General features: G+C 52.5%; 11 protein-coding genes across 11 annotated transcripts; 5 read left to right on the forward strand and 6 right to left on the reverse strand.

Annotated features, from left to right (window-relative positions):
* Positions 1 to 1,477: 1,477 nt before the first annotated feature.
* On the forward strand, positions 1,478 to 4,454 carry LAESUDRAFT_725066 (P-loop containing nucleoside triphosphate hydrolase protein). Its single transcript, XM_040908748.1, has 23 exons — positions 1,478 to 1,499; positions 1,562 to 1,627; positions 1,684 to 1,759; positions 1,812 to 1,860; positions 1,920 to 1,941; positions 1,993 to 2,137; positions 2,196 to 2,216; positions 2,273 to 2,313; positions 2,366 to 2,421; positions 2,479 to 2,583; positions 2,641 to 2,766; positions 2,823 to 2,836; positions 2,887 to 2,932; positions 2,986 to 3,063; positions 3,116 to 3,163; positions 3,227 to 3,427; positions 3,488 to 3,824; positions 3,879 to 3,952; positions 4,006 to 4,057; positions 4,108 to 4,131; positions 4,186 to 4,291; positions 4,351 to 4,371; positions 4,425 to 4,454. The coding sequence occupies exons 2-22, from the start codon at positions 1,562 to 1,564 to the stop codon at positions 4,353 to 4,355; spliced, it is 1,692 nt and encodes a 563-aa protein (XP_040764915.1). The 5' UTR covers positions 1,478 to 1,499; the 3' UTR covers positions 4,356 to 4,371; positions 4,425 to 4,454.
* Positions 4,455 to 4,779: 325 nt separating this feature from the next.
* On the reverse strand, positions 4,780 to 8,125 carry LAESUDRAFT_698962 (dynamin protein dnm1). The gene is made up of 11 exons (XM_040906365.1): positions 7,829 to 8,125; positions 7,737 to 7,768; positions 7,644 to 7,684; positions 7,277 to 7,589; positions 7,142 to 7,221; positions 6,746 to 7,088; positions 6,567 to 6,692; positions 6,151 to 6,513; positions 5,881 to 6,096; positions 5,322 to 5,822; positions 4,780 to 5,247 (listed from the first exon to the last, which is right to left on the reverse strand). Exons 1-11 carry the CDS (start codon positions 7,884 to 7,886, stop codon positions 4,924 to 4,926), a joined length of 2,397 nt encoding a protein of 798 aa, XP_040764916.1. The 5' UTR covers positions 7,887 to 8,125; the 3' UTR covers positions 4,780 to 4,923.
* A 330-nt stretch (positions 8,126 to 8,455) lies between these two features.
* On the forward strand, positions 8,456 to 9,483 carry LAESUDRAFT_698967 (uncharacterized protein; the record flags this gene model as incomplete). The annotated part of the gene is made up of 5 exons (XM_040906366.1): positions 8,456 to 8,528; positions 8,586 to 8,637; positions 8,698 to 8,917; positions 8,967 to 9,149; positions 9,199 to 9,483. The coding sequence occupies exons 1-5, from the start codon at positions 8,489 to 8,491 to the stop codon at positions 9,481 to 9,483; spliced, it is 780 nt and encodes a 259-aa protein (XP_040764917.1). The 5' UTR covers positions 8,456 to 8,488.
* A 313-nt stretch (positions 9,484 to 9,796) lies between these two features.
* LAESUDRAFT_758601 (uncharacterized protein) lies at positions 9,797 to 11,813 on the reverse strand (the record flags this gene model as incomplete). The annotated part of the gene is made up of 6 exons (XM_040912469.1): positions 9,797 to 9,989; positions 10,052 to 10,569; positions 10,632 to 10,653; positions 10,710 to 10,803; positions 10,868 to 10,912; positions 11,720 to 11,813. The coding sequence occupies 6 exons, from the start codon at positions 11,811 to 11,813 to the stop codon at positions 9,797 to 9,799; spliced, it is 966 nt and encodes a 321-aa protein (XP_040764918.1).
* On the forward strand, positions 11,701 to 12,317 carry LAESUDRAFT_725072 (uncharacterized protein). The gene is made up of 2 exons (XM_040908749.1): positions 11,701 to 11,992; positions 12,057 to 12,317. The coding sequence occupies exons 1-2, from the start codon at positions 11,912 to 11,914 to the stop codon at positions 12,144 to 12,146; spliced, it is 171 nt and encodes a 56-aa protein (XP_040764919.1). The 5' UTR covers positions 11,701 to 11,911; the 3' UTR covers positions 12,147 to 12,317.
* Positions 12,318 to 14,090: 1,773 nt separating this feature from the next.
* On the reverse strand, positions 14,091 to 15,937 carry LAESUDRAFT_749522 (uncharacterized protein; the record flags this gene model as incomplete). Its single annotated transcript, XM_040911562.1, has 5 exons — positions 14,091 to 14,324; positions 14,704 to 14,890; positions 15,133 to 15,199; positions 15,371 to 15,557; positions 15,832 to 15,937. Coding segments are annotated over 5 exons (781 nt in total), but the record flags the coding sequence as incomplete, so codon positions are not given.
* LAESUDRAFT_812200 (uncharacterized protein) lies at positions 15,634 to 16,824 on the reverse strand. The gene is made up of 3 exons (XM_040914385.1): positions 16,658 to 16,824; positions 15,966 to 16,593; positions 15,634 to 15,915 (listed from the first exon to the last, which is right to left on the reverse strand). Exons 1-2 carry the CDS (start codon positions 16,763 to 16,765, stop codon positions 16,045 to 16,047), a joined length of 657 nt encoding a protein of 218 aa, XP_040764921.1. The 5' UTR covers positions 16,766 to 16,824; the 3' UTR covers positions 15,634 to 15,915; positions 15,966 to 16,044.
* Positions 16,825 to 17,361: 537 nt separating this feature from the next.
* LAESUDRAFT_725078 (glycosyltransferase family 1 protein) lies at positions 17,362 to 19,744 on the reverse strand (the record flags this gene model as incomplete). The annotated part of the gene is made up of 11 exons (XM_040908750.1): positions 17,362 to 17,896; positions 17,998 to 18,068; positions 18,126 to 18,245; positions 18,313 to 18,399; positions 18,458 to 18,689; positions 18,744 to 18,793; positions 18,852 to 18,932; positions 18,985 to 19,185; positions 19,241 to 19,406; positions 19,465 to 19,621; positions 19,678 to 19,744. The coding sequence occupies 11 exons, from the start codon at positions 19,742 to 19,744 to the stop codon at positions 17,572 to 17,574; spliced, it is 1,557 nt and encodes a 518-aa protein (XP_040764922.1). The 3' UTR covers positions 17,362 to 17,571.
* Positions 19,745 to 20,812: 1,068 nt separating this feature from the next.
* LAESUDRAFT_758604 (uncharacterized protein) lies at positions 20,813 to 24,392 on the forward strand (the record flags this gene model as incomplete). The annotated part of the gene is made up of 14 exons (XM_040912470.1): positions 20,813 to 20,961; positions 21,354 to 21,556; positions 21,619 to 21,692; positions 22,439 to 22,531; positions 22,595 to 22,777; positions 22,844 to 22,953; positions 23,014 to 23,453; positions 23,516 to 23,571; positions 23,629 to 23,659; positions 23,718 to 23,921; positions 23,984 to 24,057; positions 24,111 to 24,178; positions 24,230 to 24,259; positions 24,317 to 24,392. The coding sequence occupies 14 exons, from the start codon at positions 20,813 to 20,815 to the stop codon at positions 24,390 to 24,392; spliced, it is 1,791 nt and encodes a 596-aa protein (XP_040764923.1).
* Positions 24,393 to 24,616: 224 nt separating this feature from the next.
* LAESUDRAFT_118473 (uncharacterized protein) lies at positions 24,617 to 25,294 on the reverse strand. The gene is made up of 4 exons (XM_040901235.1): positions 25,070 to 25,294; positions 24,958 to 25,008; positions 24,811 to 24,876; positions 24,617 to 24,755 (listed from the first exon to the last, which is right to left on the reverse strand). The coding sequence occupies exons 1-4, from the start codon at positions 25,174 to 25,176 to the stop codon at positions 24,698 to 24,700; spliced, it is 282 nt and encodes a 93-aa protein (XP_040764924.1). The 5' UTR covers positions 25,177 to 25,294; the 3' UTR covers positions 24,617 to 24,697.
* A 353-nt stretch (positions 25,295 to 25,647) lies between these two features.
* On the forward strand, positions 25,648 to 26,169 carry LAESUDRAFT_758605 (uncharacterized protein; the record flags this gene model as incomplete). Its single annotated transcript, XM_040912471.1, has 1 exon — positions 25,648 to 26,169. The coding sequence occupies one exon, from the start codon at positions 25,648 to 25,650 to the stop codon at positions 26,167 to 26,169; it is 522 nt and encodes a 173-aa protein (XP_040764925.1).
* Positions 26,170 to 26,194: the final 25 nt, after the last annotated feature.

Consider the following 26,194-nt stretch of genomic DNA (forward strand, 5'->3'; position numbering starts at 1 on the left):
CCTCTGCCAGTGGCGGTGATCCTAGTACTGCGCCGGCTTCTTAGGAATCTGATCATACGGAAGACTCATGATTCGCGTGCTGGCTGTCTATGTCTCCTGCCTATCGAGACCACTTTGGCGTTTGTCTCTCTTTTTCTGCATTGTTCTGATCATGTCTTTGTCTTGGCGGTGGGTCTCCGTGCCCCAGCGACCACTCCGACAGGTGCTACGCCCCTTCGATAGTACCATATCGTCGAGCTCGCGGCTTTCATGTGCCGCCAATATTGCGTCTGCCGATACCCGAAGGTGAGACACATTGCCATGCAATTTACTCACTAGGCGTCACCTAATTTGCCGCCATTATTTAGACGGGACGCGCGGAAACATGGTATCGCACTAATGTTCGAAATTAATTAAGGCCGGGAAGGAGATACCGTTTTTGGTTATCCTCAAGTTCTCGCCGTTGGACGTAAGAGCGAAGATGCGGTCAAAACTCTCTGACCTCATAATGCCATGAGAAGATGGAAGGTCAAAACTTTACTCTCATTTTCCCACATCGTCTGATTCCCGACTGCGAATGAAGGTGCTGTTCCTGTGGGTCATTTTACGTACAACATGACTGTCTGTATCGCAGAACCGCAGTCAAGGTCTCGGATGATATGAGTCAACGCGACAGGTCCCATCTGTATTCCAGACTGGTCGGCATCGTCGCGTCCCAATGGCACATCTGTGCGGGCCGAAAAGACACGACACGATCACAGCATACGACGCCGCTTAAGTTCGAGTTTCAGACGCAGCCGACACGCCTTCAACCATACCTTTGCTGGTGAACAGGGCAAAGGGCGAGTTAGAGCTGTTTCGATCCCCATGCTGATGTCTCAGACCAAATAGAGATCTCAGCGAGCAACGCGTTTTCATGGCTGTGAGGAGCTAGTTCGCAACACCGACGCCACATGCTCAAGGATCCGAGACTCAAGTGCGAATCCAAATGGGATGTGGTCAGCGTATCCGAAAGCATTCACAGACAGCGAGTTGTAGTTCTTTCTTGGTGCGCTATCGAGCCGAATTTGCTGTATTTTCTCCACAGAATCTGTTTCGTTGGGCGTGTTCAGGCATCGTGTCTTGAAACAGCGTATTTCGGTGTCCGCTCGTGATACATACACAAAGGCAGCGTAACACGAGGCCTGCTCACACGCTTTTGGCAAGACCCCTCCAGTGAGCGACTGGGATTAGTCCGCCGTGAGGTTAGTGAGTTGACATACATATCCACCCGTTCTCCCGCTTCCCAGACTCATGGGCACATTCATCCGCAATCCTCAACGTGGCAATTGTGCGTCGCGATCACCGCCGGAAGATTCGTTAGTGTCCTGTCATCTGCGTACATAATTTGCGATCTGGGCTGTCGTCTGATCCAGTAGGAACAGTAATTCTTCCGGGTTCTTGCAGCTGAGGCAAATCGACAGCCAGATACCTTCCATTACCGCTCTCTCACGCGCGACGTCCCTGAGGATGTATAAAAGGCATTTAGTTCGCGGCTTCTCCTCTCTCGTCATTGTCGCGAACTCGCTTCTTTCTCTGCAAGATGCAGGCTCTCAAGAACATACTCTCTCCTCTCACCTTGAATTCTAACCCAATCCATGACACGTTGGTATGCCTACATAGTCCCTACTCGTTTGGTCCATAGTTTCAACGTGCGACTCGTAGAAACTCGTAGTAATCGGCGGAACGGTGGAGACTGCCAGAAGGGTCTCGGTCTCCGCATGGAACGGTTTCATAGATTGTGAGCATCGTGATAGTTGTGGTCATACTTTGATACTGACGATTGATATCAGCCTTTTTTCTCACTGCCCATTTCCGCCAGGAAGATTACCCATATGATTGGTGAGTGTCCCCATATGCGGCGGCGTCTCAAAGGTCTCACATGGCACCCGGTGGGACAGGTTGATGCATTGGCTGTCTAAGGTCAGGACAGGAGTAAGTGCGGCTTTCATTGACATCTAATAACGTCTTTAGCAACCGGCATGGGGCCGGAGCCGAGAGTTCGACATAACCACGCGCTCCGTTAGCCGTGGTCTCTCGCAACCAACTACTGGTGACCTAGAGGATGATGAAGAAGAGGACGACGAGGTAGCGCTTGCTGGGCGCAAGAAGCGCAAAGGTACGCTTGAAGCACGTCTCTATATACTTGCGATGAATAACCAACTTCTTTGTACTAGTGGTGATTATTCCGAGTCTTGGTGAGTGAAAAACGGGTGCTTCGTGTGAAGGAACGTCATAACTAAAACATTCGAAGATACCACACATACGATCTATTACCGTGGACACTGGCTTCGGGTAAGCGTTCCGGATCACGAGCTTGAGAGTTCGCGTTGATTAGGTTTCGTAGATTACCCGAATAAAGCGCTTCCAGGAATACGGCGCGTATGCAGAGCTGAAGATTAGGTGGGGATCACACATTACTTGAACGGCTCCTCGGCTCACGCAGCACAACTCGCTCAGCGTGGTGGCACGAAACAACGACATCCTCAAGAGCCTCGTGCTTGAGGCAAAGCGTGAGTATGAGAAGGACGCAGAACACCGTGTGCATATATTCATGGCGGATACGTAAGTGCAACGTGTGTGGACTCCGATGAATAGCCCGTGACACATAACGATTCTCAGAACTTACGGGTGCTGGAGATGGAACGGAGCGAGGCAGAAGCGCCCTATGAGTTCGATAGTGTTGGAGCCTGGCGTAAAGGATATGATTCTTGCCGACTGCAAAGACTTCCTTTGCTCGGAAGACTGGTAAGGCCGCCGATTTCTGGTCTCATGTCCACAGAGTTTCTGACATGGGTATCCAGGTATGCTGAAAGAGGTCAAACCTCCCACGTCACGTCGAGAGTGCGGCGCTCATCGTCATTATAGGAATTCCCTTTCGGCGCGGATATCTGTTGTACGGCGTCCCAGGAAGGTTTGTTCTCAGCGACCTGCGCTCTTCAATCGCTTTCTCACCTCAATTCGCAGTGGCAAGACATCTTTGATTCATAGCTTGGCCGGAGAATTAGGCCTTGACATCTATGTGGTCAGCCTGTCCTCGAAGGGGTGCGTTTATCATCAATCCGGCGCCACTAGTGTTGGTCTCATAGTGACTAAGAATGAGCGACAATACCTTATCAAATCTGATGGGCAATGTTCCATCAAGGTAAGGAGCATGTGATCTGACTTCGCTCACTAACCGTTGACGCTGGTTCCGTGCATGGCGTAGATGTATCTTACTCCTAGAAGATCTTGATGCCGCGTTCACACGTGGAATTTCTCGCGACGAAACATCTACGGGTGCTCCTATGACTACAACATCCTCTTCTACTTTCACCGCGAAGACCAAGGACGAGAGTAATGATGGATCGACCCTGAGTCTCAGCGGCCTCCTCAATAGTCTTGACGGAGTTGCTGCCGCTGAGGGCCGGTGAGCCGCGAGTCCGACAGTCCGTGTGATCTCTGCGGAACTGCTGACGTCCTCCGACAGTCTTCTATTCGCTACGACGAACCACATTGAACGCCTCGATCCGGCGTTGAGTCGTCCGGGAAGGATGGATGTATGGGTCAATTTCAAACATGCGACGAAGTGGCAAGCGGAAGGCATATTCAAGTGCTTCTTCCCCAACAAGCCGTCTTCAAGAAGTGCCTCGTCTCCCTCGTCCGCGCCAACGACTGAGGTAGAAGATGACCTGACATCATCACAAGACAATCTCGCTGTACCGAAGCGCAAGCAAAGCTCACACGCTGTGCCTCTTCTCTCCGAAGAGGAGATAGCTGAGCTTGCTAAGCGATTCGCAGATGCAATTCCCGAAGACGAGCTTAGCGTGAGTGCTATAGGCTCACTGACGTGAAGCTCGACGTCCGAATGGTGTCAATAGGTGGCTGCACTGCAAGGGTATCTTCTCAAGAACAAGACTCGCCCAAGAGAATGTGTCGCCGAGGTAGCTGATTGGTTAGTCTGCTCTGCAACTGAGATTCGTAGCACAATATTGATTGTCATTCCAGGGTGATTCAAGAACGTGAAACGCGCATAAAGCTGAAGAAGGAGAAAGAAGAAGTGAGACAACCTCATTTGTTCGCTCCGATGAAGCTGACATTCCTTTCTAGCGGGAGGCGAAGGAAAAAAGAGAGGTATGTCATATCCTTCGCGACCATTGATGGAATGCTGGAATGCTTGCAACGTAGGCTGAAGAGGCAGCGCGAAAGGAGGCCCGTACTCACAATCTCCACTCCTCGTACTCGAGCTCTGACCCGTATAATCTAATAGAAGGAAGCAGAAAAGAAAGAAGAGGTGAGCGTCACTTCTCGTAACAAGAGATCCAAGAAATGCATTATTGACCAAGCCGCAAGGATGATTCTTCCAAGAAGGAGGTAAAGTATTTCATAGTTCCAACCCTCACATGCAGTGAACCGTCAGTCGGTAGAAATCGAGCGCCGAAAAGAAGAAAACTAAGGCTAGCACGAGGAAGACCGGCGGCCATAAACAGTCTGCTTCGAAGATTGCGACCACATTGGACCCACCCGAGACATCGGCCGCGGCATCCGACCACGCGTCCTCGGGCACGTCGACCTCTGAGTCAGATGAGAGCAGCGCCTCAGATGGAGACAACGAAGAGAGTGCGACCTCCGAGGCAGAAAATGACTGTTCCGAGGAGGCCAGTTCTTCAGTTGAGCTTCCCAGAGGGAGTGAGAAATGGGTCGCTGTAAAAGAGAAAGCACCTGAGCCCAGTGCTTGATGCAATCATTGAAGACCGCCTTGCTGCTATGACGAGTGTGTTTCTTAATTTTGAGTTATGATGATAGGCACGCTTGTATGAGTTGTGATGACTGAAGAATAGAAGGTGCTACGACATTCCACAAGCCCAGTATCGGCAATCTTATACAACAGGATGCGATATTTCTGCCCAACATACAATAGAGTGATCATGAAGACTTCAATGTTACTTCCGATAGCGTTCTGAACGCCTCCTTGTAGGCATCCAACAACGCCTTAACCCGTGTTCGCTCGGCAACCAAAGCCTCGTCTTCGTTCAGCAGGTCTGCGAAAAGATCCGGCTTATACAGCGATGCCACCAGTCGGTTCTGCACCTGCTGCGACGTATTGTTAACAAGCAAGTGCATGATCGCTTTCGGGACCAGATCTTGGATCGTTTGGCGAACAATGTTGAAGTAGGAGGCGATAAGAGACCGGATGAGGTTAGTCTCCATTTCTTCCCGCGGGCTAAGCTGCGGACCCCCATCAGAAGCCTATATAGCCGGACAGGTGTTTGTGAGAACCTCATATACGTCACGTCAAAGAAACGTTCAAGCAACGGACGTACCGCTTCAATATGCTTCCCTAGACTTCTCATGTCGAAAGCCGCACTGTTACCCTCCAGGTTCCGCGTCCCCGCTAGGAGTCCCTGCCGCAGCATCGGATCACCGCCACTGACGTCCCGCCCGACCGAAGACACGCCTGTCATGGGGCCGTTCGCCCGCTCAACGCTCGCACCAGCCAGGGGCCCCGGTCCATTTTGACCAAAGAAATAATTCAAGAATGTCTCCTTAGCCGTACCCGGCTGCCCGGCTGCCCCTGCTGGCGGCTGCGAGTGGGCATGCGCACGCATGGTGTGGTGATGATGGTGCGGTTTTGGTGATGACGGCCTGCGCGGGGCGGTCCCGGCTTCGCTGGCAGTTGCAGTAATGCGGGCACGATCGTGCACTGTCGACGAGACAGAGCGAGTATCCCGGGGTGTGGTACCGTTGACGCTGTTCGCCTCATCTGTTGCATCATCATCCTCATCCGGAGATAAGATGCCGTTAACGGACTGCACGGGAGAAGACTTCGTGATGATCGGTTAGCACTGACAGAGTGGGTTATCAGTATCTGACCACACTTACTCGTGGCGGCTGCTGTTTTGGCGGTGCCACAGAAGTCTGTTGTACTGCAGCGGCTGCCGACCCTGAGATGAATGCAGGGTGGTTTGTATTGATGTATGCGGTCTGGATGTCAATCAAGCTCTGGGTATAACCAGTTGTGGGCCCTAGCCGTTCGCGAAGCAGTTCTGAAACAACGTCGATGAGCTGCGCGTGTAACTGAGGGAACCGCTGGAGCTCCTGCTTGGAAATATTATTTTTGGCACTTCCAGGGGAAGAACGACATGTACTCACTGCGCTTGTGCAATTATGACAGATCTTCACTAGCTCCTCGTACACCAATTCTACGCAGCGCAGACTCGGCGCTTCCAGCAACTTGATCTGCGGCTTCACCAGCAAGTCGAACGCTATCTCTGGCACGAAGAGACTCGGCCTGGGTCCCGTAGAGTTGCGGATAGCAGTGCGAATATCTTGGTTGTCGAGGTTGTGCGTTGAGTCGATAGATGCGAGAGCAGAGCCGAAGACGTCGTTGAAGATGTAGTAGATACGTGCACCCCCGGAGAGCTCCTTTGTGGAGATATCGACGCTCGTGCCTTCTATCGACGCGACGAAGTCTCTTGCGAATTGCGTCATGAGACGCAAAACGAGAGCACCTTGCTGCACTGCATATGAAGCCGGCTCTACCATAGCATACCGAGAATGCTTCTTACCTGATTGACGTCTCCATAGACGGCAGCATCTCCAAAAGCGTTCAGCTCTTGTTGAGCCTGTCCCATGAGCGTGTTCAATCGTGCCTTCATGTCTGGAAGCTTGTCTCGGATGTGATTCAGCAGGACCTGCGCAGGTCATAAGCACCCAAAGTATCACACGATCATGCAGTCCCGCAAACCTGGTTAAGAGTCTTCGCCAAGTATTTCGTGCCGTTCTTATGCGAAATGTTCCTATATGAAGGGTGGCTCCGGAAGAACTCGGCCTCGCTCTCCAGCGCATCGTCCAAGCCTTTCCCTGAGTTTATATCCTGCTGACTCCGGCACACGACACCGATGAAGCCCAGCTTCAACGGATAGACGCGCCCGGTGAGGATATCGAGCGCGTTCGTCCCTGCGTCCATGAGGTCCAGCTTCGTGAGCACTCCGATCGTGCGGCGACCTTGAGGATCGACGGAGCGGGCGAGCTTGAGAGACTCGGAGTTCGCAAGATCAACATTGGCGGCAGAGACGGAGAGAATGACGCTACAGAATTCAGTCACAAAGCATCGAAACGTCAGCAATGGACAGTAGCTTACCAATTGGGCTTGGAGATGTAGTCCAGGACCAGACTCCGGATCTGACGTTCGATATCGCTGGGTTGGTCGCCTACAGGGATCTGCGATAATTTCGTGCTAAGCCAGTCCTAGACTAGCGAGATAGAATGCACTCACTTTTGTCAAGCCCGGCAGATCCACCAATGTCAGGTCAAGCACATTAGGGCTGTATATTCGCAAGTTGATTGGCAGCTTGCTGATGCCCTTATTCTGCCCAGCCACTCGGAACGTCTCCTGCTCAATCTCCCTGCGGATCTCGTTGAAGTCCGTAAAGCGCTTGTCTATGTGCAGAAATTGGCCCCATTCCGTGTACGCTGGTGAAGGCGTGCCGGGTGCCGGCTCAGGCACAGGAGTGTGGATGAGTTGTAGCACGAGAGGTCTCCGTGTCACGATGCCTTGGCCTCGAGGGAGGAAATCACGGCCGACAATGCTGATGGTCAACTGTATTGAGCATGAACCGACGCCCGTAACCTTCTGTACTTACGTCTCGAGCACACTTGACTTGCCCGCAGACTGACTGCCCACCTATCCTGACATATGAGTCTGGCATACACTGACTCGTACCTTTCCGACGCACCACTGCAAGCTGGGGCATGTCCAGCTCACCCCCTGCATGACAGAGCTGATAATGAGTGCGATAGTCCACCCGCGGAAGCAAATCCTGCGCACCGAGGTTTGCGAAGGTGTCTTGCAGCTTGTTGACGAGTTTGATGAGGTCGGCGTCCATGATGGCAGTTTACAAGAAGGTAGAAAGAGCAAAAACGCGACGTTATGAACAAAGAGTGGCAGTGTAGGCTTTCGCAAGGCACTGGCAGAACGCGTCGGTCCTCGGCAAGCTAATTTGCGCCTCAAATGTTCGTATTTTAAGCAAGCTCTCCAAGTTCAGGTCGTGAGAACTCGTAAAGATGAGTCCCGTCGTCGTCAGAGGCAGAGTGCAGGGTCGGAGGGTGGTCGTTGGGAAGATCGACGGCAACGATGCAGCAGGCCACTTTTCAGCCTGCCGCCACTGCCATGCCGCTTCCACGTGGCCCTGGCCAGACTTAGACGCTCGGGATAACTCGGTCCTTCTCGTTCTTCAAGCCACATCGAAGAGGAAAATTCTGACAAAGCTCAGTTTGTGTACCGTAAACAATTGTCGGTGGCAGCATTACGCCCCGATTTTAACGGTAATGACTTGTAAATGAGTGACGACGCAAGCAAGCACTTGCGGTCGTAGAAAGTCGGAAAGGACGGGAAGTCCCACGGATGATGTTTGTGCGTTGTTTGCGCAACAGCTCCTCCGTCGCCTGCAGCGTTTGCCCGCCTTGCAACTCGATTCATACACGACGGATGGCGTCCAGGATTGCCACCAGCTCGCTTAGAGCATCAGGTATGCCGTCGGGTATACAAGAGGATCTTTTCGTATTTTGTTGAACGTCGACCGCAGCATCGCGAATGCGACCCCAGGCGTTCGCCGCCATCCCTCGGGCTCTCGTCGCGTATGTCCCCTTCTCCTCACCTTGCACTGACGATTCACGATTATATGCAACGGCATAAAGCCGAGGCATGGCGAGCTCGTCCAATCCCCCGCCGCCCGCGGAGCGCGCCGCGCAACTCATCGACAAGATGCCCTCTTCCCCCGGTCTGATCACCAAAACCGGCAGCGTCGTCCTCGGCACCGGCCTGCTCGCGGCGGCAATTTCGCAGGAGCTCTATGTTGTGGACGAGGAGAGCATCATTGCCGGCGGCTTCCTGATTGTAGTGGCCTTGCTCGCCAAGGTGCGTGCGTGAAGCAATGCGCGGACTCATGGCTCATAGTGTCGTGCAGATCCTCCGAGAGCCCTACCGTGACTGGGCTGAGGGCCACATTAAACGCATTAGGGGCGTCCTGGAGGCGTCCCGCGCTGAGCACACGCAAGTCGTCAAGGACCGCATCACCTCTGTCGAGCAGATGAAGGATGTAGTCTCCATCACTGAGGGCCTCTTCGCTCTCTCCAAGGCGCGTTTCAACGTGAATAGAATTGAGCTTTCATTTGACGCGCCGTCCTCGCGCTATGCAGGAAACCGCCCAGCTCGAGGCCGAGGCCTTCGTGCAGCGCCAGAAGGTTGAGCTCGCATCGGAGGTGAAGACCGTGTTGGACAGCTGGGTCCGTTTTGAGCAGCAGCAGAAGGAGAATGAGCAGACAGAGCTGGCCAAGACCATCATTGCGAACGTGTACAAGAACCTTAGTGAGGAGAAGACGCAGAAGGAAATCCTCTCCAATGCTGTCTCGGAAATTGAGCGTGAGTGCAATGTGTCTGCATTCACGTACATCGTCCTCATCATGAGCCATAGAACTCGTTAAGAGCAAGGCCATCTAGACTACAGGCTGCCTGTATCGTCGCTCACTATTTGCAATGCATTGACTAGCATAAGCATGTTTGTTCGCGCACCGCGTGTTTCTCTACGTACCTATGAGAACGGTGAGTAGTGACAAAACATTTCTGGACATTATACAGCGGTTGTGGTATGTACATGTGCATGATGAAAGTACACGATGATCAGTGCTCGACAACGGGATTTGCAATCCTGTATGGGAAGACATCCACCTGGGATTCCTTGGAAAGTTGAACAAATAGAAGAGCACAGTGCAAGACGGTCAGAATGGGTTTCTTGATTCAAACTGCGGATGACAAAGACTCGACGTAGCAGCATTGGAACGTTTTCCCTAGGTGAGAGCTCCCCGGCCGGAAAGGCGCAGATTTAGCAGTGGACACGTCGCGCAGAGCATCCAAGGCAGCAGATATAGAGACCTGTGAATCGAAGCAGTCGGGACCCAACAGCGATCTCCATACGTCTTCTCTCATAGGACTACAGTATGCAGGTTCGTGGTGAGATGCGCTCGATGGTACTAAAGAAGCAGGCGAACGCACGGCTTGCCCTTCGTTGCGGCCACATTGCGGACCTGGCGGATCTTCAAGGCGGCGTTCTTGCTTCCCTTCGCAACAGACGTCCGCGCCAACTTCGACAGCTTGCACAGGTCGATATGCGGCACGCAGTCTTCGTCTCCATCGCTGTCGTGGCAGAACGGGTGGTCCTCGTCATTCTCTCTGGCAGAGTTCGCCTTCTGTATGCGCTTGGATTTGGACCCCACCTCCAGTTTTGCGAAGCGTGCTTTCTTGCGCGGACGCTGGTCTGTCTGCGGCACGTCATCCTGAATGAACGGCCGCTTGCTCGGGAGAGCCGGCTTTGGGGGCGAGGGGCGTATGAGTTCCTGGGCATTTTGGCTGTGAAGCGGAGGTGGGTTGACCTCGCAGCAGTCCGAGTGAAGTGATGCATTGCTCGGATGGGACAGAGGTGAGGCCGTGCACGGGCTATCCAGCACGTATTTCACTATTGTGATAGGAAAGTTCTCTGCGACAGCATTGACGATCCAGTTGGCGTGGAAGACCTGGGGGGGGTGTCAGCACGTCACGAAGAGCAGGAGCAACGCAACATTAAGCGCAGGCTGACAGCAATTGACTTCTCCATGAGTCTGCGGCGCATATAGTGAGCGAAAAGCTCGCTAGTTGTGCGGCTCGAGTACGTCACCTTGGTAGCCATGGGTCCCTCGTGCCTCCGCAGAAGAAGTACCGCGCCTTCACGATGTCCTTGGCGGACTGCACTATCGACCCTCCGTGTGCAACTGTCGCACAGTATCACATTTTCATTCAAACTTTGCTATCACGAGTCACGGAGAATGAACGCACCCCACGCTTCTCGGATCGCAAGCGGTACAGATGGGCTGAAGCATGCTGAGGGTCGACATGAGCGCATACAGGCAGCGATTTCTGCACAAAGTGGTTTACCTTGGCCATTGAACAACGCCATCACGCAGAGACTACGTTGTTTGCAGCAGGATCAATGAAGCGTTCTCTGGAGAAGGAAGTCTGAAGCTAGAAGGACGACATAGACGTGCTGGTCCGCACGAGGCGTGACTGCGACGCGTCAGGTATGTGACGAACGCGTGACGGTACGCGTTCAATGGAGTCTGCCGCAGCGACCCTGAATGCTCTTGCTTTGTGCTAGCGGTGCAAATTGGCTTTGCGGATTACGTAGGAGTGCATGGGACATGCGTGAAGTGTGCTGCATTCCTTAAAGGTGCATAGTTCACGAAACCACACCAGTACGCAGGCTTCCGAAGCCCGCCGATCCAGCATATTTGGAAATCTGCAAGGAATTACGTACGTAGCACTGGACAAATGCTTGCAGAAGTCCGAGAGGCGAAGGAATTTTCAGTGTGATACATTCTTCCAGTGAGAATGCAATCACGGCACGGGCAGTTTCCAGATACATAATGGACAAAGCTCGGCGTAGGCTTAGCTTCCATAGCTCAGCGCGCATGCTCATCCATTTCGTATCTCACGCTTGGAGACTTGGCTGGCAAATACAATGACCAAGTCTGGAACAAGCTGAAAAAGGGCAGACAGTGGACATCGGCGAAAACGTGGCGGGAGTTGTACCGGCAACATGCGCTGCACATGAGGAATGCAGATAGCTGTGAACAAGGGTGGTGATGTCCACCGATAGTGGCGCGGATCTCAAAACAGGCCTTGACATACCAACGGGAGACAATTCGCGCAGCGGAGGCCTGTGATACGCCGCGCATTCCGTGAAGAAACCGGACCGGCCAGTAGGGTCGCGGCAATTAGCCATGACGGGATGGGGACCCGAGTGCTGCTCCACGCCGGCGGAGCCCTTCTGGAGAGGCGTGCTGAGCTCTTCAGCAATATATAAGGGCCTCGTTCAATGGCATGTCTCCCCAGTCCTCGAGACAAATCAACTACATCACTACACCACCACATCCTCCTCTCGCCTCTACTCACACAATGTCTGTGAGTAGTCGTTCACTAGCCAGACTGTGCATACGAATTCGTACTCACTTTATCTGTTACTCAGGACACCGTGAAGTGCGCTAACGTCGAGGCCAACGGCGGCACTTGCTCCTGGCCGACATGCGGCTGCGCTGAGCCTCCCAAGAGCAAGTGATTGTCAGGAAGCCTAGTACCCCTGCTGAGGTATGTATAGACGGGCTGAGGCTCTGGATGAATAGCTAATGCACACCCTAGCCTTTGACAGGCAAGCAGCGACGAGAGTGATTTGCGGGTGTATTCAGCTTTGCTTGTCCTTGTAACGATATGTCTGGCGTCTGTGGATAACCTAATGATGGATCGAGATGCATATTGGCATGGGTACTATGACTGGCGATCACTTGAGCTTGGGAGGGTCTGATTACCAGCTCTGTCAAAAAATTTTTTGGAGAGTTGCGCTGAGTCGCCGAGAATCTGGCCAGGGTACAGTCGACTGAACAGGACATGAGAGTCAGCTGCGAAGTGTTGAACGTTGGAGTTTAGGGTGTACCTTCCCGGCCCGGAGCGGTTCTGGCAGGTCTCAGCGCTCGCAAGACGAGCTCAGATCTCTTGACCTTCAACTTGTGTCACTTCCGAGTTCTGGTGCCAGCTGTAGCCGTTGCATTCCAATGAGTATGGCACATTATAATGAGTTCATTTTACTGCAACTTTCGTACATTCTGGCCTTACGATAGTCACAAAACAGCGTCGTTTTCGACTCAATCATGGATGTGCAGTACCTCGTTCAGAGTATGTAACGAGTAGCATGCATATGCATCAGGACTGAATGTACCGATCGCTTCAGATGTGTCTGGGACACACCTGCAGCCATCAGTACATGCTGCTCTTACCGACTGGTGAGCGTGTATTCTCTCTGGACTCGCATCCCAACAACAGCTCTGAGGGTCCTTCTGCGGCTACTTAATGGTTGTTTCCGCCGAGCTGAGGCAGCCCGGTGCGTAGCAGACCGGAGAACATAACTGCACCATTGTGAGAGCACACCGGGCCTATCGTTTGTTTTGAACGTCGCCGAGTTGCACCGGTCGTCGAGAAATTGGCCGTCATATCGCCGCAAGGAATATATGCCTTATACAATCAGCATATCATGATTCGTCGGTAGTACCTTAACGCTGAGCTCTCGGTGCTATCACGAGATGATTCTCGAGCCTCTTTCAGTTAGCCGTTCATCAGCCAGTGGAACAAGACACAATACACCGTCCTCTCACATCGCAGCGGTTTGCACATCCCGCGCTCTTCTCTAGCGCCATGCTATCCGAATAAAAGGGTGCCTCCGCTGCAACCATCCACCCCAGTCTTCGACTACCCACCTCTCCAACTCAATATCAAACATGTCTGTCAGTCCACCCTCTTGCACAGACATCTTGAAGTTCACATGCTGACCCGTCAAATTACTACAGGACACCGTGAAGTGCGCTAACGTCGAGGCCAACGGCGGCACATGCTCATGGCCCACCTGCGGCTGCGCCGAGCCACCGAAGAGCAAGTGATCGCTCCTTGATCGGAGCGTACGGGGATGAGGTATGTCGCAGTTGCCTGTGGTCTGTCTCTGTGTCGCGGTGATCTGACGGTAGCACCTGCAGGATCGTTGCGTCTCTGTACATTACTGGCGGGTGTTGCTGTATGTCAGTCGTTGAATGAGCGATTACATTATTGCTTGATACCTTGAATGCAGTGAACGAGTGACTGAGTTGCGAGAGGCCGCCACTTGCACCGCCGTTGCCGTGTGCGTTAGGGCAACACTTAAAGTACAGATGGGCCGATTGATAGGCACCTACATATCTCACCGGTCTTCACGGACCTCATAGGCCCCAAGATCACCGACTTGAATGCGACGTCTTAGGATATTCCAGTCTGGGACAGAAACACCGGAACAATATCGCTCTACCGTGTTCATCGCAACCCCGGTTATGCAGAAATGCATGAGTATCGTGGATGAGTTATTTGCCGAAAGCATGAGGCTTTACGATGCTGTACAAGAGGAGATCGCTCAAGTGAGTACGGATTTTTTTTGGCCTGCACAGAACAAAATAGCGTCACAATATAACTTGCTGATATACCGCTCTTATGACAGATTGTCTTTTGAGTAGTGGCGGATGTGTCCCGCTTCCGACAGGCGATGAATGGCCTCATCATGGAGGATTCGGAAGTCGTGTTTGTGCGCGAGAGAGATGATTCCGGATGCCACTTCCGGTATCTTACGGTATACATCCAGGCCACCGAAGAACTGCACACGCGCATGCAGCCATGCAGCGATCCAATGAGTGACAAGCGGCAAGCGGTGATTGAGACGTACAATCTATCGTAAATGCGCTCAGCACAAAATTCAGATGAAGTTTAGTCGTCCTGCAACTGTGAAATGGGACACGCTCCCGTGGAGCAGTAATTTGGGGATAACGGAAGGAAGAGTTCGCATAATCCAGGTGAACGCTGCATAAGTACGCCGCGATGGACACGGAATCCTCTACCGCTTGCGACCAAGATGACATTGCCGTCATCATACCACAAATGCGCGACACGTTCGAAATCGCGCAGCTCGAAATGCGCAAGGGCCATCGCGGGTTGAGATAAGTATCGTCGATAACTATTCATGATACTCGTGAAGCTGGATCGTGAGAGGTATCTGCCATTGGTCCTCAATACAAGATACATAGGTGATGAAGAAGGCAATCACTCACCTGGGCGCGAGAATAAGTTACAAGTACAGAAGGTACAGCATACTCCGGGGCGAATGCAAAACGATGATGTTCGGGATGAGAAGGAGGGTTCAAATTAATACAGCTCGTCAACGCCACTCGCGCGGGGAGGGTCTGGGTTGCTAATTGTGTCAAGAATCGGAGAGTCTGGATACGACACGACAGTCGGCTGCGAAGTGTTGTGATCCAATGAACAGTTGAATGTTGGAGTTTACGGCACACCGTCACGCCCGGCCCGGACTCCTTCTGCGCTCAGCGGCAGGCTCGGCGCTTGTTCAGCTGCCGTTGGCAGGAATATGGCATATAATGGGTTCAAACTTCATTCCACCGCAACTTTCTGGCCTTACGATAGTCACAAAACAACGTCGTTTTAGACTCAATCGCGGAAGTGCAACTTTCTAGAGTACGTACCGAATAGCGTAGGCATCACTGGCAGGATTGAATGTACCGATGGCTTCAGATGCTGTCTGAGACACACCTGAAGCCATCAGTACATGCTACACTTACCAACTGTTTAGCATGTCTTCTCTCTGGACTTGCATCTCGACAACAGCTCGCCGCTTAATGGTTGCTTTCGCCGAGGGAAAGCCCGGTGCGTACTAGCAGACCGGGGAATACAAGCGGCCACTGTACCAGCAGGAGAGCATACCTATCGTTTGTTTTGAACGTCGTCCTGCTGTACCGTTATGAATCAGATATGGAGCAATAACTCGCAACCAAATGTTGGTGACGGCGTGCAGTTCCAGCCTGCTGTCGCCCCGCAAACATAATTGCGCGCAATCGATTCGAGTGCACTTATTTTCCCATTCTGAGCTTCTCACCTCGGAGAGGGAGCGCTATAATGACAAAGAAAGTGTTACGAGCCACAGATTATGTGCGTTCGGCGATACTCGCAATGTGAAAGTTAGAAATGGCAGAAATAGTTTAGTATTAAGATCTCGGCATCATACATCTGGTCATGCCTTAACTTTGCAGCACCCTCAAGCAGTTGACTGCTATGCATGAGCGCGCCAGGATATATCGTACACAAAACAGCACGAGTGGCACGTTTGCTTGCCCTCGCCTGCAGACCTTCCGTCCCCTCACTTAAATAGGTTGCTTCGTTCATACTGCTCCGACGAAGTGCGACTCCTCGGAGAAAGCGGCGTTGCTCTGCGCTTTGGCACTCAATGGACACGGAATATCGCCCTGCAGCTGCTCAGGTTGTGAGAATAGCCTCAATGAAAAGTAGCACAGAATGTTACCTATGTATGTCTTATGAGCTGCTTGATACGAAAAGGCAGTGACAGATGGCGTCCTCACTATTTGAGCAGACAAAGATGTTCATCCCTCAGCAGGCAAGTTGTCTCGTTGTGGTCGAGCTGCAGCCGACGCTTCGCCGTCACTCTCACACCTCGACGAGGAACCAGAACGCTTCGAGGCCGCTTCTGCCCGCTGTTGCATTGCATAAATGACACGCGCGAAAGACTGCTCTTGCTCGCATCGACAATGTCCTGGACCGCGACGCGCCATGCCGCCTTTAATTAACATCTCCAAGGCGTACAATCCGACGTCATGAGGTACTTTGCCTTCGCACGCGAGCCTCCAAGTGAGCTGCTGCTGCTCCATGTAGCGGCGCATGCTAGGCAGCCAATTCGGATTTACATCGTTCATTGGCTCAAGCACCATCGCGTAGTGCTGGCAACGTGGGCGTGGGAGGGACGGAGAGAAGTAGGTCACGTCGGGAGGGAGGGGGACGGCAGGGGCATTACGCGATCGTCCTTTGCGATTGCGAGAAGTGGAAGACAGCCTCGTCGCTTGCTTCTCTGGAAGAGAAAAGGATGGTGCGGACCGCCTCGTTTTGTTCTCCTTCGCATTCTGCGGCTTGGATGGCTAAGTGGTGACATCGCACCAGTCAGGATCCTAAGGAAATTGTACTCAATGAACTATCATTCACCTTGTTGAAGTACATAGACTTTGTCCTCTGTAAGGTACGGCGTTGTGGGTTATTCCTCGCCGATCCCGTGATATTGGTAGCATTGACGAGCTTTGGAACAGAGCTCATGGTATAGCACTCAGTGGCCTTATCAAATGGCACAAAGGTTGCGATGTGGTGGTCAGAAGTGTGGTTCCTAGTTGAACTGTTGTGGCTTTTGAATTTTGAACATCATGTGTTCGCTGATCGCCGTTCCGCAGCCACTCCGATTTGAGAGTCCGCGAAGTACCGTGTGGCGAAAGTGGCTAGACGACGAACGCTAGCAGATCGACGAAGACATTACAATCGGGATGTGCAGATGGCAGATGTTTAGAACATGGACATCTGGACGGTATAATGAGCGGTGCTGCAAATTGTGCTTCATGCTTCGTTCTATGAATGTGCAGCCGGTCTTGGACGCGCCACGATGGACTATCGATTGCAACATAACGCGACGCGTCTGTGGCGCGACGAACGCGCTCACATGATGAAACCGGCAAATTCCTGTCACTGTGCGGTTGTACCAAGTTCGTCCGGGATGATTGATATCCATGAGTTTGCATCGCATTTGTTCTTATACATCTACAACATCAAGTGAAAGTCTCTGTTCTCATCAGTCACAAGATTGCCGGTGGGTATGTCCATTGGCTTGCTGAGGCCAGACATGAAATCTGTGAATTTATGCTGACAGTTTTTTCCCCTCAATCAGTGTACTTATTGACTTCTACAAGCCAAAACCATACAGAAAAAGTCAAAAAGGAGGCCTTGAGCCACGAATCGGTGCGAGGTTTCCTGATGTCATACAAAAGATTGACTGCATGCGTTACTAAATGACACTGCCTCGTACGATCATCCATAAAGTAGCTGATCAACAAGTTAGAAACAGCAAGATACGTCTACGTGCTGTCCAACGAATCAAGGAACGCGTCGATAGCCCGCCTCGACGGATGATGCTTCGACCGCGGCTGTCCCACCATCCTGTGCTTCAGCTTCAACACATTCGCACGCTTGCGGGCGCCGTCTTCTCCGAACGCCCTCCTCAGAACGTCCTTCGCTTCGACACGAACAGCCTCGATGCTGCCCTCGGGCGCCTTGCCCAGACGATGCACGGGCTTCAGGCCTGGTCCGTTGCGTATTTGGAAAAGCTCGTAGCCGATGTCGAGATTGACGGTAATGTGGGCAGCGTTCAGAGGCTGGTCGAATGCGAATGGCCAACATATCCTGTAATAATAGGACAGATACAGCGACATAATTTCAGAAAGCGGTGCGGAGGAGGTACAATCAGCCCGGTGAACGTATAGAGAACGGGCTGATGAACATACATTGGTATGCCTTCACTGATCGATTCAATCACACTGCTCTGTCCGCCGTGTGTAATGAACCAGGCCATTGCCTGTAAATGAAATCCGCCATTAGCATGAGAAGGTCCACATCATTCCGAAGCACTCACTGGGTGACGTAAGATAAGCTGTTGAGGCGACCAGCGGGTCAATATGGCATCTTCATATCCCTCGACCTTCTGTACAATGCTGTCAGAGATAGACAAATAGGCTGATGCATGGTTCAGGATCTATGCATGGACGGACATTGAGGAACGTTGACGATGGTTGATGCATATGAAACGTGAATATTCGTACGAATGGTATTCCAAGTTCGATCATCACGTCCAAGAATGCAGACAGTTGATCGTCCTCCTGCGGCCAATACACAGACCCAAAGGATATCTGAATGTTAAACTATGAGGTAAGAATTGGGATGAGAAATATAGCGGGAGAGACGTACATAAACAAGCGTACGCTCGCCATGCTTCTTCGATACCCCATTCATGAATTCCTGTATATGGATTGACTGCTCTTTCTGCTGTGAGGTTGCCTGTTCTCCGTAGGGAACCAGCGGCCCGCATGGAAAGACCTTGCGAGAGGATTCCGCGAACCAACTCCTTAAGGCTGCGACCGTCTCTGGCTCATAACGCTCCGGGGTAGCGAGCAACATTCCGTCGCACTCATTGTATACGCTGAACACATCATCAGTGAAAGCGAGAACCAGGGTGGTATGGTGCATTTCTCACTCGTGTGCACCCAGCATCACTCCTCCTAATTCACCTTTGGATCCCAGAGCCTGTTAGGGCTCCGTTAGTTCACGTAGTACTGTTTGTATCACTGTGGAGAAGACCTACACTTTGTGGCTGGACTTCATGGTCGTACATAGGCGGCAGTCCTGGTATGTACACGACGCAGCCGGTGTGACCCAGCAAAATCTGACAAATCGTCAGCGCTACGGTTGAGGAAGTCATGATTATGCAATCATACCTCACCAGCAGCCTCTTCCACTGTGATGCCCGAGCACTCTGCTTCGAACTCACTCCTTGCACGTAGATCGTCGATCCTTCCTACTTGCTTGGGGACCCAGAAGCGGAACACAAGAGACGCAGAGCCGGCGTGCCAAGCGAAGACTCTGAAATTTTTCTTGCTAACTCTGCGTGCACATTGCATAGCAGTACGACCATGGAACTAAACGGAGTCATGTCGTAGGTTGAGATACGCTTGAATGCGGTGAACAACTCACATCTAATACGAGAGCATCAGGCGCAAGGACCGGGCCATAGCTCACGCCAGTATGAATACACTGAACAGCCTCCTGCTGCGCAAGCTTCTCGAAGGCAGTTGCGAAGGAGTCTTCAAGAATACTTCTATCTAGTATATTCGCGCTGTTGTGTGTAAGAGAAATGACCCTATCAATCCCACGCCAGTCAAACAATATGCAGCAGTCCATTCAGAGAGCATCCAGACCTGATTCGATCAAGAAGGTGCCGCTCGTCCGCATCAAAGGATCTGAGAAGCTCATCGCGCACATGGTCATGGATTGTCGTAATTGTGAACAACGTCACATATACTGGTCGCGACTCCGCAAGACGGGCTGCGAGGTTGCACAACGGTCGTGTATGTCCTGAATGCCAAAAGCTACTGTGAGGTATTCGCAGAGAAGGGAAGAGGTTTACTCACCCCAGGATTCGCATACGAAGAGGACGACATGATGTTGCTTGGCATGCCAGCTCCAAGAGATTCCCATCGCAGAGGCTTCTTGTACGGACAGCCGATGTCGTTACAAGGACTCCCCCGATGAAGAACTTGTTATATGCGGTGCGTAAGGCACGATACATGGTCAGATTGCTACCCACGGATCGATATTGCCTTGAAATTCAGTCACGGCATAACGCAAGCGGAGAAGAGTAGATCGCCGCACACAGCTATTGGTCGACCTCGAGAACTGTGGTACGAGAGAAGAAGAGGATGCGATAGAAAACCCCTTGTTCGCTTGAGCAAATCGAAGACCAGCCGAAGGCGCTGTTCCAACTGCCGCCTTAAGTACATTTGCGAGATAGCAGACCGATCGTGAACTACGCTGTCGACTCCGCGGACGACGAGGAAGTAGCTGACCATAGTTGCGCCCGGAATGGCAATAGCTCTGGCAAGTAAGGGAATAAGAAATCGTGTGGCCACGTCAGAGTCGTTATCGGTACGTCCAGACGTTTGGCATCGAGGAGCGCCAGGATGAGCTCAGAGCTTCCAAGTGTCTGGCCTGCACTGCTCGCGGCCGGCCGGCACCGCACAGGTGATCGCAGCTTGCGTGCCCTTTATTCCCGGAATCAGCGCTCACACAAGTTTTCGACACCACCTTGCGTGCGCGAGGACAAGGCGACCTCGTCAGGATAGGCAAGACGCGGGCGCTTGGCGCGGGCCCGGGGTAGAGCACCGCCTCGAGCGTGGAAACCGCATTGGTGAAGCCACTGCAGATATTCTCGAAGGAAGAGCTATTCAAACGCTTGCTGACTCTGCCATCAACTTCATCCCGGCAGTGGGTACGGCGTTGTTCAACCTAATGTAAAAGGGTTACAACGGAGGACCTGGGTGGCACTCGCGCTACTTCCAACTGAAGGGCTTCTCGAAGAACCAGCGTGAGTCCTCCGTGGAACAGAGGCGATACAGCGTGAGTGTTATATCGATAATTCTCTGAATGCCATGCAAGTGGAATTAGTTAATTTGGAAGTGATGACAGGTTTGGGACAGTTACGCCGCTGTTCAATCTCATCCGTCAGTCGGATTGTTCTTCAGCTTCGCAAATACTGTCGGTGTTGCCATGTCCGCTGCGCAGATTGAGACGCAAGCCAATACCATTGACAATATGCCTTTCAATGCCGCAGCCCACCAGGACAACGAAACAGCGGTAGAACAGACGGATAAAGCGAAGGAAGGAGCACCAGCGAATGGAGAATCTGCAAAGGCAAAGTGAAGCGGCGTTGATAGGTTAGTACGTAGCTAGGGCGGTTGAATCATTTTTCGGACTTTTCAAAGACACATTCTCCTTCCACAGTGCAGACACTGTTAGGACCGTCAGCAGTGCTGCTTTCTTCTCTGAAGCAGTGTTTTGAAGGGAAATACATATCCAAAAGCAGGTAACCGTTCAGAAATAAGAGCAATGTGACAAACGCGTCCGGTCACATAGGGTCACATGCATACTTTCACGATCACGCGGATACACACACACGGGCGCGTCTTGGAGATGTCCACCACGCCACTGCCAGACAGTACTTACTTTCGTCCGCGTATACGATGGGGGTGCGTCTAAACATGCCGTATGCAGCTGCATAAAATGATGCTGATGGATGCATTCGGGACAGTCCCATTCTACCTCCATCCGATCACTGCTCCCTACGCTGTGATTGCGTGCCGACCGAGTCGTACCTGAGCGTGCAGCCGTCCGCCGAGAATCCGTATACGGTCCTGCTCGCCAAGCAAGCCGTAGAGGACCTCGGTGAGAGTGGAAGTAACGCGGACGGGATGGAGACGGATAGTTCGGGCTATATCTACGCTGGCGCCCCAGGTATGACAGGAACCCTGTTATATGCCTGCATTAGCAGCAAATTGCTAATCGGATCTTCGTAGAGCATAACGTGGTGACGCGGTATAACCCAGCGACGAGAGTCATGGAGCCATTCGTGCGCGCTCCCTACATTCAGGTGCGTGCGCTGCCTGAATCTGATGCGTAGTGGCCGGACACCCTGTCCGTTGTGACCCTGCAAACCGGCGAGAGCTACATTTACTTCACTTGTAACCAATGAGCTGGCCCGCACTCATTCGCGTATCACAATTGCTGACCATACTCTCAGATTGTGGCTCGGTCCGAACTGTCAAAACGGGGGTGAACAGGCTCGAGATATGTCGTCTGATGTCTGGATCCTCAGTGTTTGGTGACAAATATTGCTCTCTCACCAAGTTATCAATCTGCCGCATTCTATCCGTTGCTTTCCCGGTCACAATGCCTCAAGAGACATTTTGTTTACCAGCACTATGCACGGCGTTCCGCTCGGGATCCAAAAAGTGGCCTTGAGGACGATCTCGTTCAATACAGTTGCCAACCCGTGAGCACAGCCCTTGGCGCGAACGTGAGCATGAGAACGTGACCGGTGCGGTGTGTATACGCGAAGCCGTTCTGCAGCTCCCCATTTGCCAGAGCAAGTTTCCTTGGTTCATAAAACTTCGTATGTAATTCAATTGCGCACATTCGACGAAGGCGCGGATGCAGTACAGTATTTGAGGGCGATGCACGTTATGAGAGGAAATAGACATTCCTTACACAACCGTCGCAACTCGTGATGTTTTGCGGCAGTCGCTCAGTGAGCCGGCGATGCGAAGCATATGCTCTGCGACGTGCTCCTAAAATTATTTGTAGAAAAGTATAAAATGCGGTGGTCGCCACATCTAGAATGGCGTCCCGGGAGAAATGCTACGCTCTTTCTCTTTCCTCGCGCTCTGGGCGGCTGTCACCGCCGCCCAGGCGACTGGCAGCGTTTTCGACGTACGTAGCCTGTGTTTTTGACAGTGCTTGGATGTCTACTCGTGAATTAACGTCCTATTGCAGTTTCCGGAGTATCCCCATGCAGGGACACCTGATCCGAACTCAACATTTGCCAACGCAGTGGCCCCATTGCCCTCTAGTGTTGCGAAGAATCCGACGTTGGCCGGGGCGTACATTCACTACGACACGGGGCTTTACGGACCCAAGCTCGAGTTGGTGCATGCCTACTACAATTACTGGCCAGTCGTGAGTTGCGCTCTGGAGTCGTAGCTAACATTTTGATTGCACTCACGATCTATCGGGGGAAAATAGGGTGTAGGCGTTGCAAGCGACGGAACCGTCTTCACCACCTTGCCGCGCGGCAATGAGACGTTCACGCTCGCCGTGTTCAACAGCACAACAACCGAAGCGCCGTGGCCGAAGTGAGCGCTGCATACATTGCGAATGCTGGGTTCACGCTGACTGGGAGCCTGGAATTACAGCGAAGATTGGAATACCCCACCAGCGTTCGAAAACGCCAGCAACCCCGGGTACAGCGTCGTGACCGAAAAGTTCCTCTACATCCAATCAGTGGTCGTCGACGGACTGGACCGTGTATGGGCGCTGGACACCGGCCGCCCTGAGGTGAACGGCTCCTACCTGCTGGCTGCCGTTCCCGGAGGGCCAAAATTGATTGGCTTCTATCTCAACGGTACCAACTTCGCCGCATATACCTTTCCGTCGTCCGTCGTGTACGCTGACTCGTCTGTCAACGACGTGCGCTTCGATCTACGCGGCGGGGGCTATGCCTACATCACCGACAGCTCGCCGAACCATCCCGGCATAGTCGTCCTCGAACTCGCAACGGGCGCGTCTTGGAGACATCTTGACGCCCATCCGTCCACCACGCCGGACAACAGTTTTGTCCCCGTATATGACGGAGGTGCGTCTAAGCGCGCCGTAAGCAGCTGCGCAGAATGATGCTGATGAATGCATTGGGGACAGTCCCATTCTACCTCCACCCGATCACTGCGCCCTATGCTGTCAACAACTTCGGACTGGTGAGGCCATGCGCTGTGTAGCGACAGAGAAGCACTCACGTTACAGACACCTTCTAGTACGCCGCCGACGGGATCGCACTCTCACCAGGTGAGGGCTCCGCGCCGCCGTGAAACACGTCTGGCTGATGCAGCCCATGCGGTGTCAGATGGCGCCTACTTATATTACGCCCCGCTGGCGAGCCGCCAGCTCTGGCGCGTGCCGACCTCGTACCTGAAGGTGCAGCCGTCCGCCGAGAACCCATATGCGGCCCTGCTCGCCAAGCAAGCCGTGGAGAACCTCGGTGAGAGTGGCAGTAACGCGGACGGGATGGAGACAGATAGTTCGGGATATATCTACGCTGGCGCCCCAGGTATGACAGGAGCCCTATTATAGGCCTGTATTAGCAGCAAGTTACTGATCGGGTCTTCGTAGAGCATAATGCGGTGACGCGATATAACCCAGCGACGGGAGTCATGGAGCCCTTCGTGCGCGCTCCCTACATCCAGGTGCGTGCACTGCCTCGGAGAGACACTTGCAGGTGCCTAAATCTGACGCGTAGTGGCCGGACACCCTGTCCATTGTGACCCTACAAACCGGCGAAAGTTACGTCTACTTCACTTGTAACCAGTAAGCTGGCTGCACTCATTCGCATATCACGATTGCTGACTATGCTCTCAGGTTGTGGCTCGGTCCGAACTATCAAAATGGGTGAGCAGGCTTGAAATGTGTCGTCCAAATGTCTGGAAGTGCTCACCTCTTCCTCAGCACGGACTTACGCACGAAACCATATGCGATGTTCAGGGCGCCGATCGAAGCGAACAAAGCCGCACAAACTGACTGACAGACTGCGAGATTCTCGTAAGGCGTTATCCTTGTGATCATAACTTGGTTCCTCCGATACCCGTCAGCCAATAGTCCTGCTTGTACGATATGAAGCCCAGATCATCCAGACCACACATTGTTCCGCTGTGGCCACTGGCCAGCGTCTGACACCGCGTGCACGCTCCGGTGGAGTTCCTGGCGGTCTCCGCGAGGAGCCCCAAAAGTCTGCCGCACGGATGCGGACAAAAGTTTGACTGAACGCTCAGCGGTGTATTATTGTGGCGAGCCGAGAGCATGGCTCAGGCTTGCCGACCATGTCCGACATCATTCCGACACAAGAACGGCTGTCTTTGACTCAATGACCGGGACAGTGGGCACGAGACTGCGCGGATGCATCAAGTAATTCCTTGCGCGCAATATGCCTACGAGGTGCTCACCTAACTGCGACAGTGATGCAATTGGTCCTCCTGCCATCGCTCTTCCTTCGCCAAGAACCCAAAAATCTCATGGATAAAATGTGAAAGCATGAAGAACATAATCTGTTTTCATGTATTGTGAACAGCGAGCATCGTGCGAGTACTCACGACAAAGAGCGCCAATTTCCAGACCGAGCCCGTTCTCGCTTGCTCTTTGAGCTAAAAGTTGAAGCACAAGAGTCTGCATGAAGCCTGATAGGCCCAGTAAACGCGTACTGACCGATCCCGACTCATATTGCATAGGAGCTCCGCTCTCTGTGGGCGATGTAAAGAACGAGCGGCTACGAAAAAAAAAGAGTATTTGAGCTGAGAAGGACGGAGTTGCATCGGAGAATGAGCGATGCTTGCCCAAGTGTTCTCACGCGGTGGCTGACGATGGCTTTGCTGTCGTGACAGTAAACTGCTCTCGGTTTCTTCAACTATGTCTTTTTTGTGAATAATTCACAAAAATTGAGGGAGTTCCTCAGAGGCAGGTCTTCTGATCATAAAATCTCTGAGTGGTTACAGCACTAAGTGGTGAGCAGGGTACCAAATAATGAGAAAGTTGCATTATAGGACTAGTGTTAGTTCTGTACAGTTTCCAAACAGCTGGTAATGATGAATTCGAGTCGCAACAGAAATTCTGAGAAAATGCGCCGAGACGAAAATGCGCGGAGACTACAATCTGTGTCGGATCAGTTCCCGACGCGGAAGCAAATGCGGGAGAATCTGTTAATCATAGCATCGTGGGAAAGCTCAGAATAGGCAGTTGGTGTAAACGACTGTTCTTGCCGCTCACTTTGTTTCATTCTACTCAATATGCGTGGCGTCCTACAACTGCATGAGCTCAAATCAACGCAAGATGCGACAGAAATGCTTCCAAGAGTCTTGAATCTGTCCAACATTATATTTGCTCCAGAGCCTGGAAGCAAATACGCGTCGATTGCTGTGTGGAAGGAGCGTCTGCCATTACCTGATGCGAAGATCCTCTACATGGCACCATCCTCCGACCCTTCGAATCCCATCGCCTTTGTCTTCGCTCATCCACGTACGCACCCGTTGCCTCTGAAGTTCAGCGAAACAGAAAGTCTGCACGTTTGGCTGGCAGGAGTTCTACCAGCGAGAAGAAAGGAAGGCTGTCTCTCCCGGATGATGGCCGCATTAGAAGCGGAGTCCGCAGTCACTCTGACAGTGTGCACGACCCCCGATAAATATCCGGACATGTGGGCGTGGCTGAACGGGCGCGGATGGTCGGTGGAACGGGAGCTTGGGCGGGGGAAAGTGATGTTGAGCAAGTATCCTTCATTTGCGCCCTCGGCCCGAACACAGCACGAAGATTGAGTGGTGGATGGTAGCCTCAATCGGC

This window comes from Laetiporus sulphureus, assembly GCF_001632365.1.
Source record: "Laetiporus sulphureus 93-53 unplaced genomic scaffold LAESUscaffold_16, whole genome shotgun sequence".
Taxonomy (NCBI): domain Eukaryota; kingdom Fungi; phylum Basidiomycota; class Agaricomycetes; order Polyporales; family Laetiporaceae; genus Laetiporus; species Laetiporus sulphureus.

Excerpts from the sequence above, each read along its gene's own strand:
- LAESUDRAFT_725072 (XM_040908749.1), top strand. The coding sequence starts at position 11,912 with ATGTCTCCCCAGTCCTCGAGACAAATCAACTACATCACTACACCACCA. Across the intron at positions 11,993-12,056 it reads CCTCTACTCACACAATGTCT|GACACCGTGAAGTGCGCTAA; the intron begins GTGAGTAGTCGT and ends TCTGTTACTCAG.
- LAESUDRAFT_725066 (XM_040908748.1), top strand. The coding sequence starts at position 1,562 with ATGCAGGCTCTCAAGAACATACTCTCTCCTCTCACCTTGAATTCTAAC. Across the intron at positions 1,628-1,683 it reads ACCCAATCCATGACACGTTG|AAACTCGTAGTAATCGGCGG; the intron begins GTATGCCTACAT and ends TGCGACTCGTAG. Across the intron at positions 3,164-3,226 it reads ATGGGCAATGTTCCATCAAG|ATGTATCTTACTCCTAGAAG; the intron begins GTAAGGAGCATG and ends TGCATGGCGTAG.
- LAESUDRAFT_812200 (XM_040914385.1), bottom strand. The coding sequence starts at position 16,765 with ATGAGCTCTGTTCCAAAGCTCGTCAATGCTACCAATATCACGGGATCG. Across the intron at positions 16,594-16,657 it reads AGTCTATGTACTTCAACAAG|CCATCCAAGCCGCAGAATGC; the intron begins GTGAATGATAGT and ends GTCACCACTTAG.
- LAESUDRAFT_118473 (XM_040901235.1), bottom strand. The coding sequence starts at position 25,176 with ATGCAACTCCGTCCTTCTCAGCTCAAATACTCTTTTTTTTTCGTAGCC. Across the intron at positions 24,877-24,957 it reads GGAAATTGGCGCTCTTTGTC|ATTTTTGGGTTCTTGGCGAA; the intron begins GTGAGTACTCGC and ends TTTATCCATGAG. Across the intron at positions 24,756-24,810 it reads TGCATCACTGTCGCAGTTAG|TCTCGTGCCCACTGTCCCGG; the intron begins GTGAGCACCTCG and ends GCATCCGCGCAG.
- LAESUDRAFT_698962 (XM_040906365.1), bottom strand. The coding sequence starts at position 7,886 with ATGGACGCCGACCTCATCAAACTCGTCAACAAGCTGCAAGACACCTTC. Across the intron at positions 7,089-7,141 it reads TACATCTCCAAGCCCAATTG|CGTCATTCTCTCCGTCTCTG; the intron begins GTAAGCTACTGT and ends TGAATTCTGTAG. Across the intron at positions 6,097-6,150 it reads GTCATAATTGCACAAGCGCA|GAGCTCCAGCGGTTCCCTCA; the intron begins GTGAGTACATGT and ends ATTTCCAAGCAG.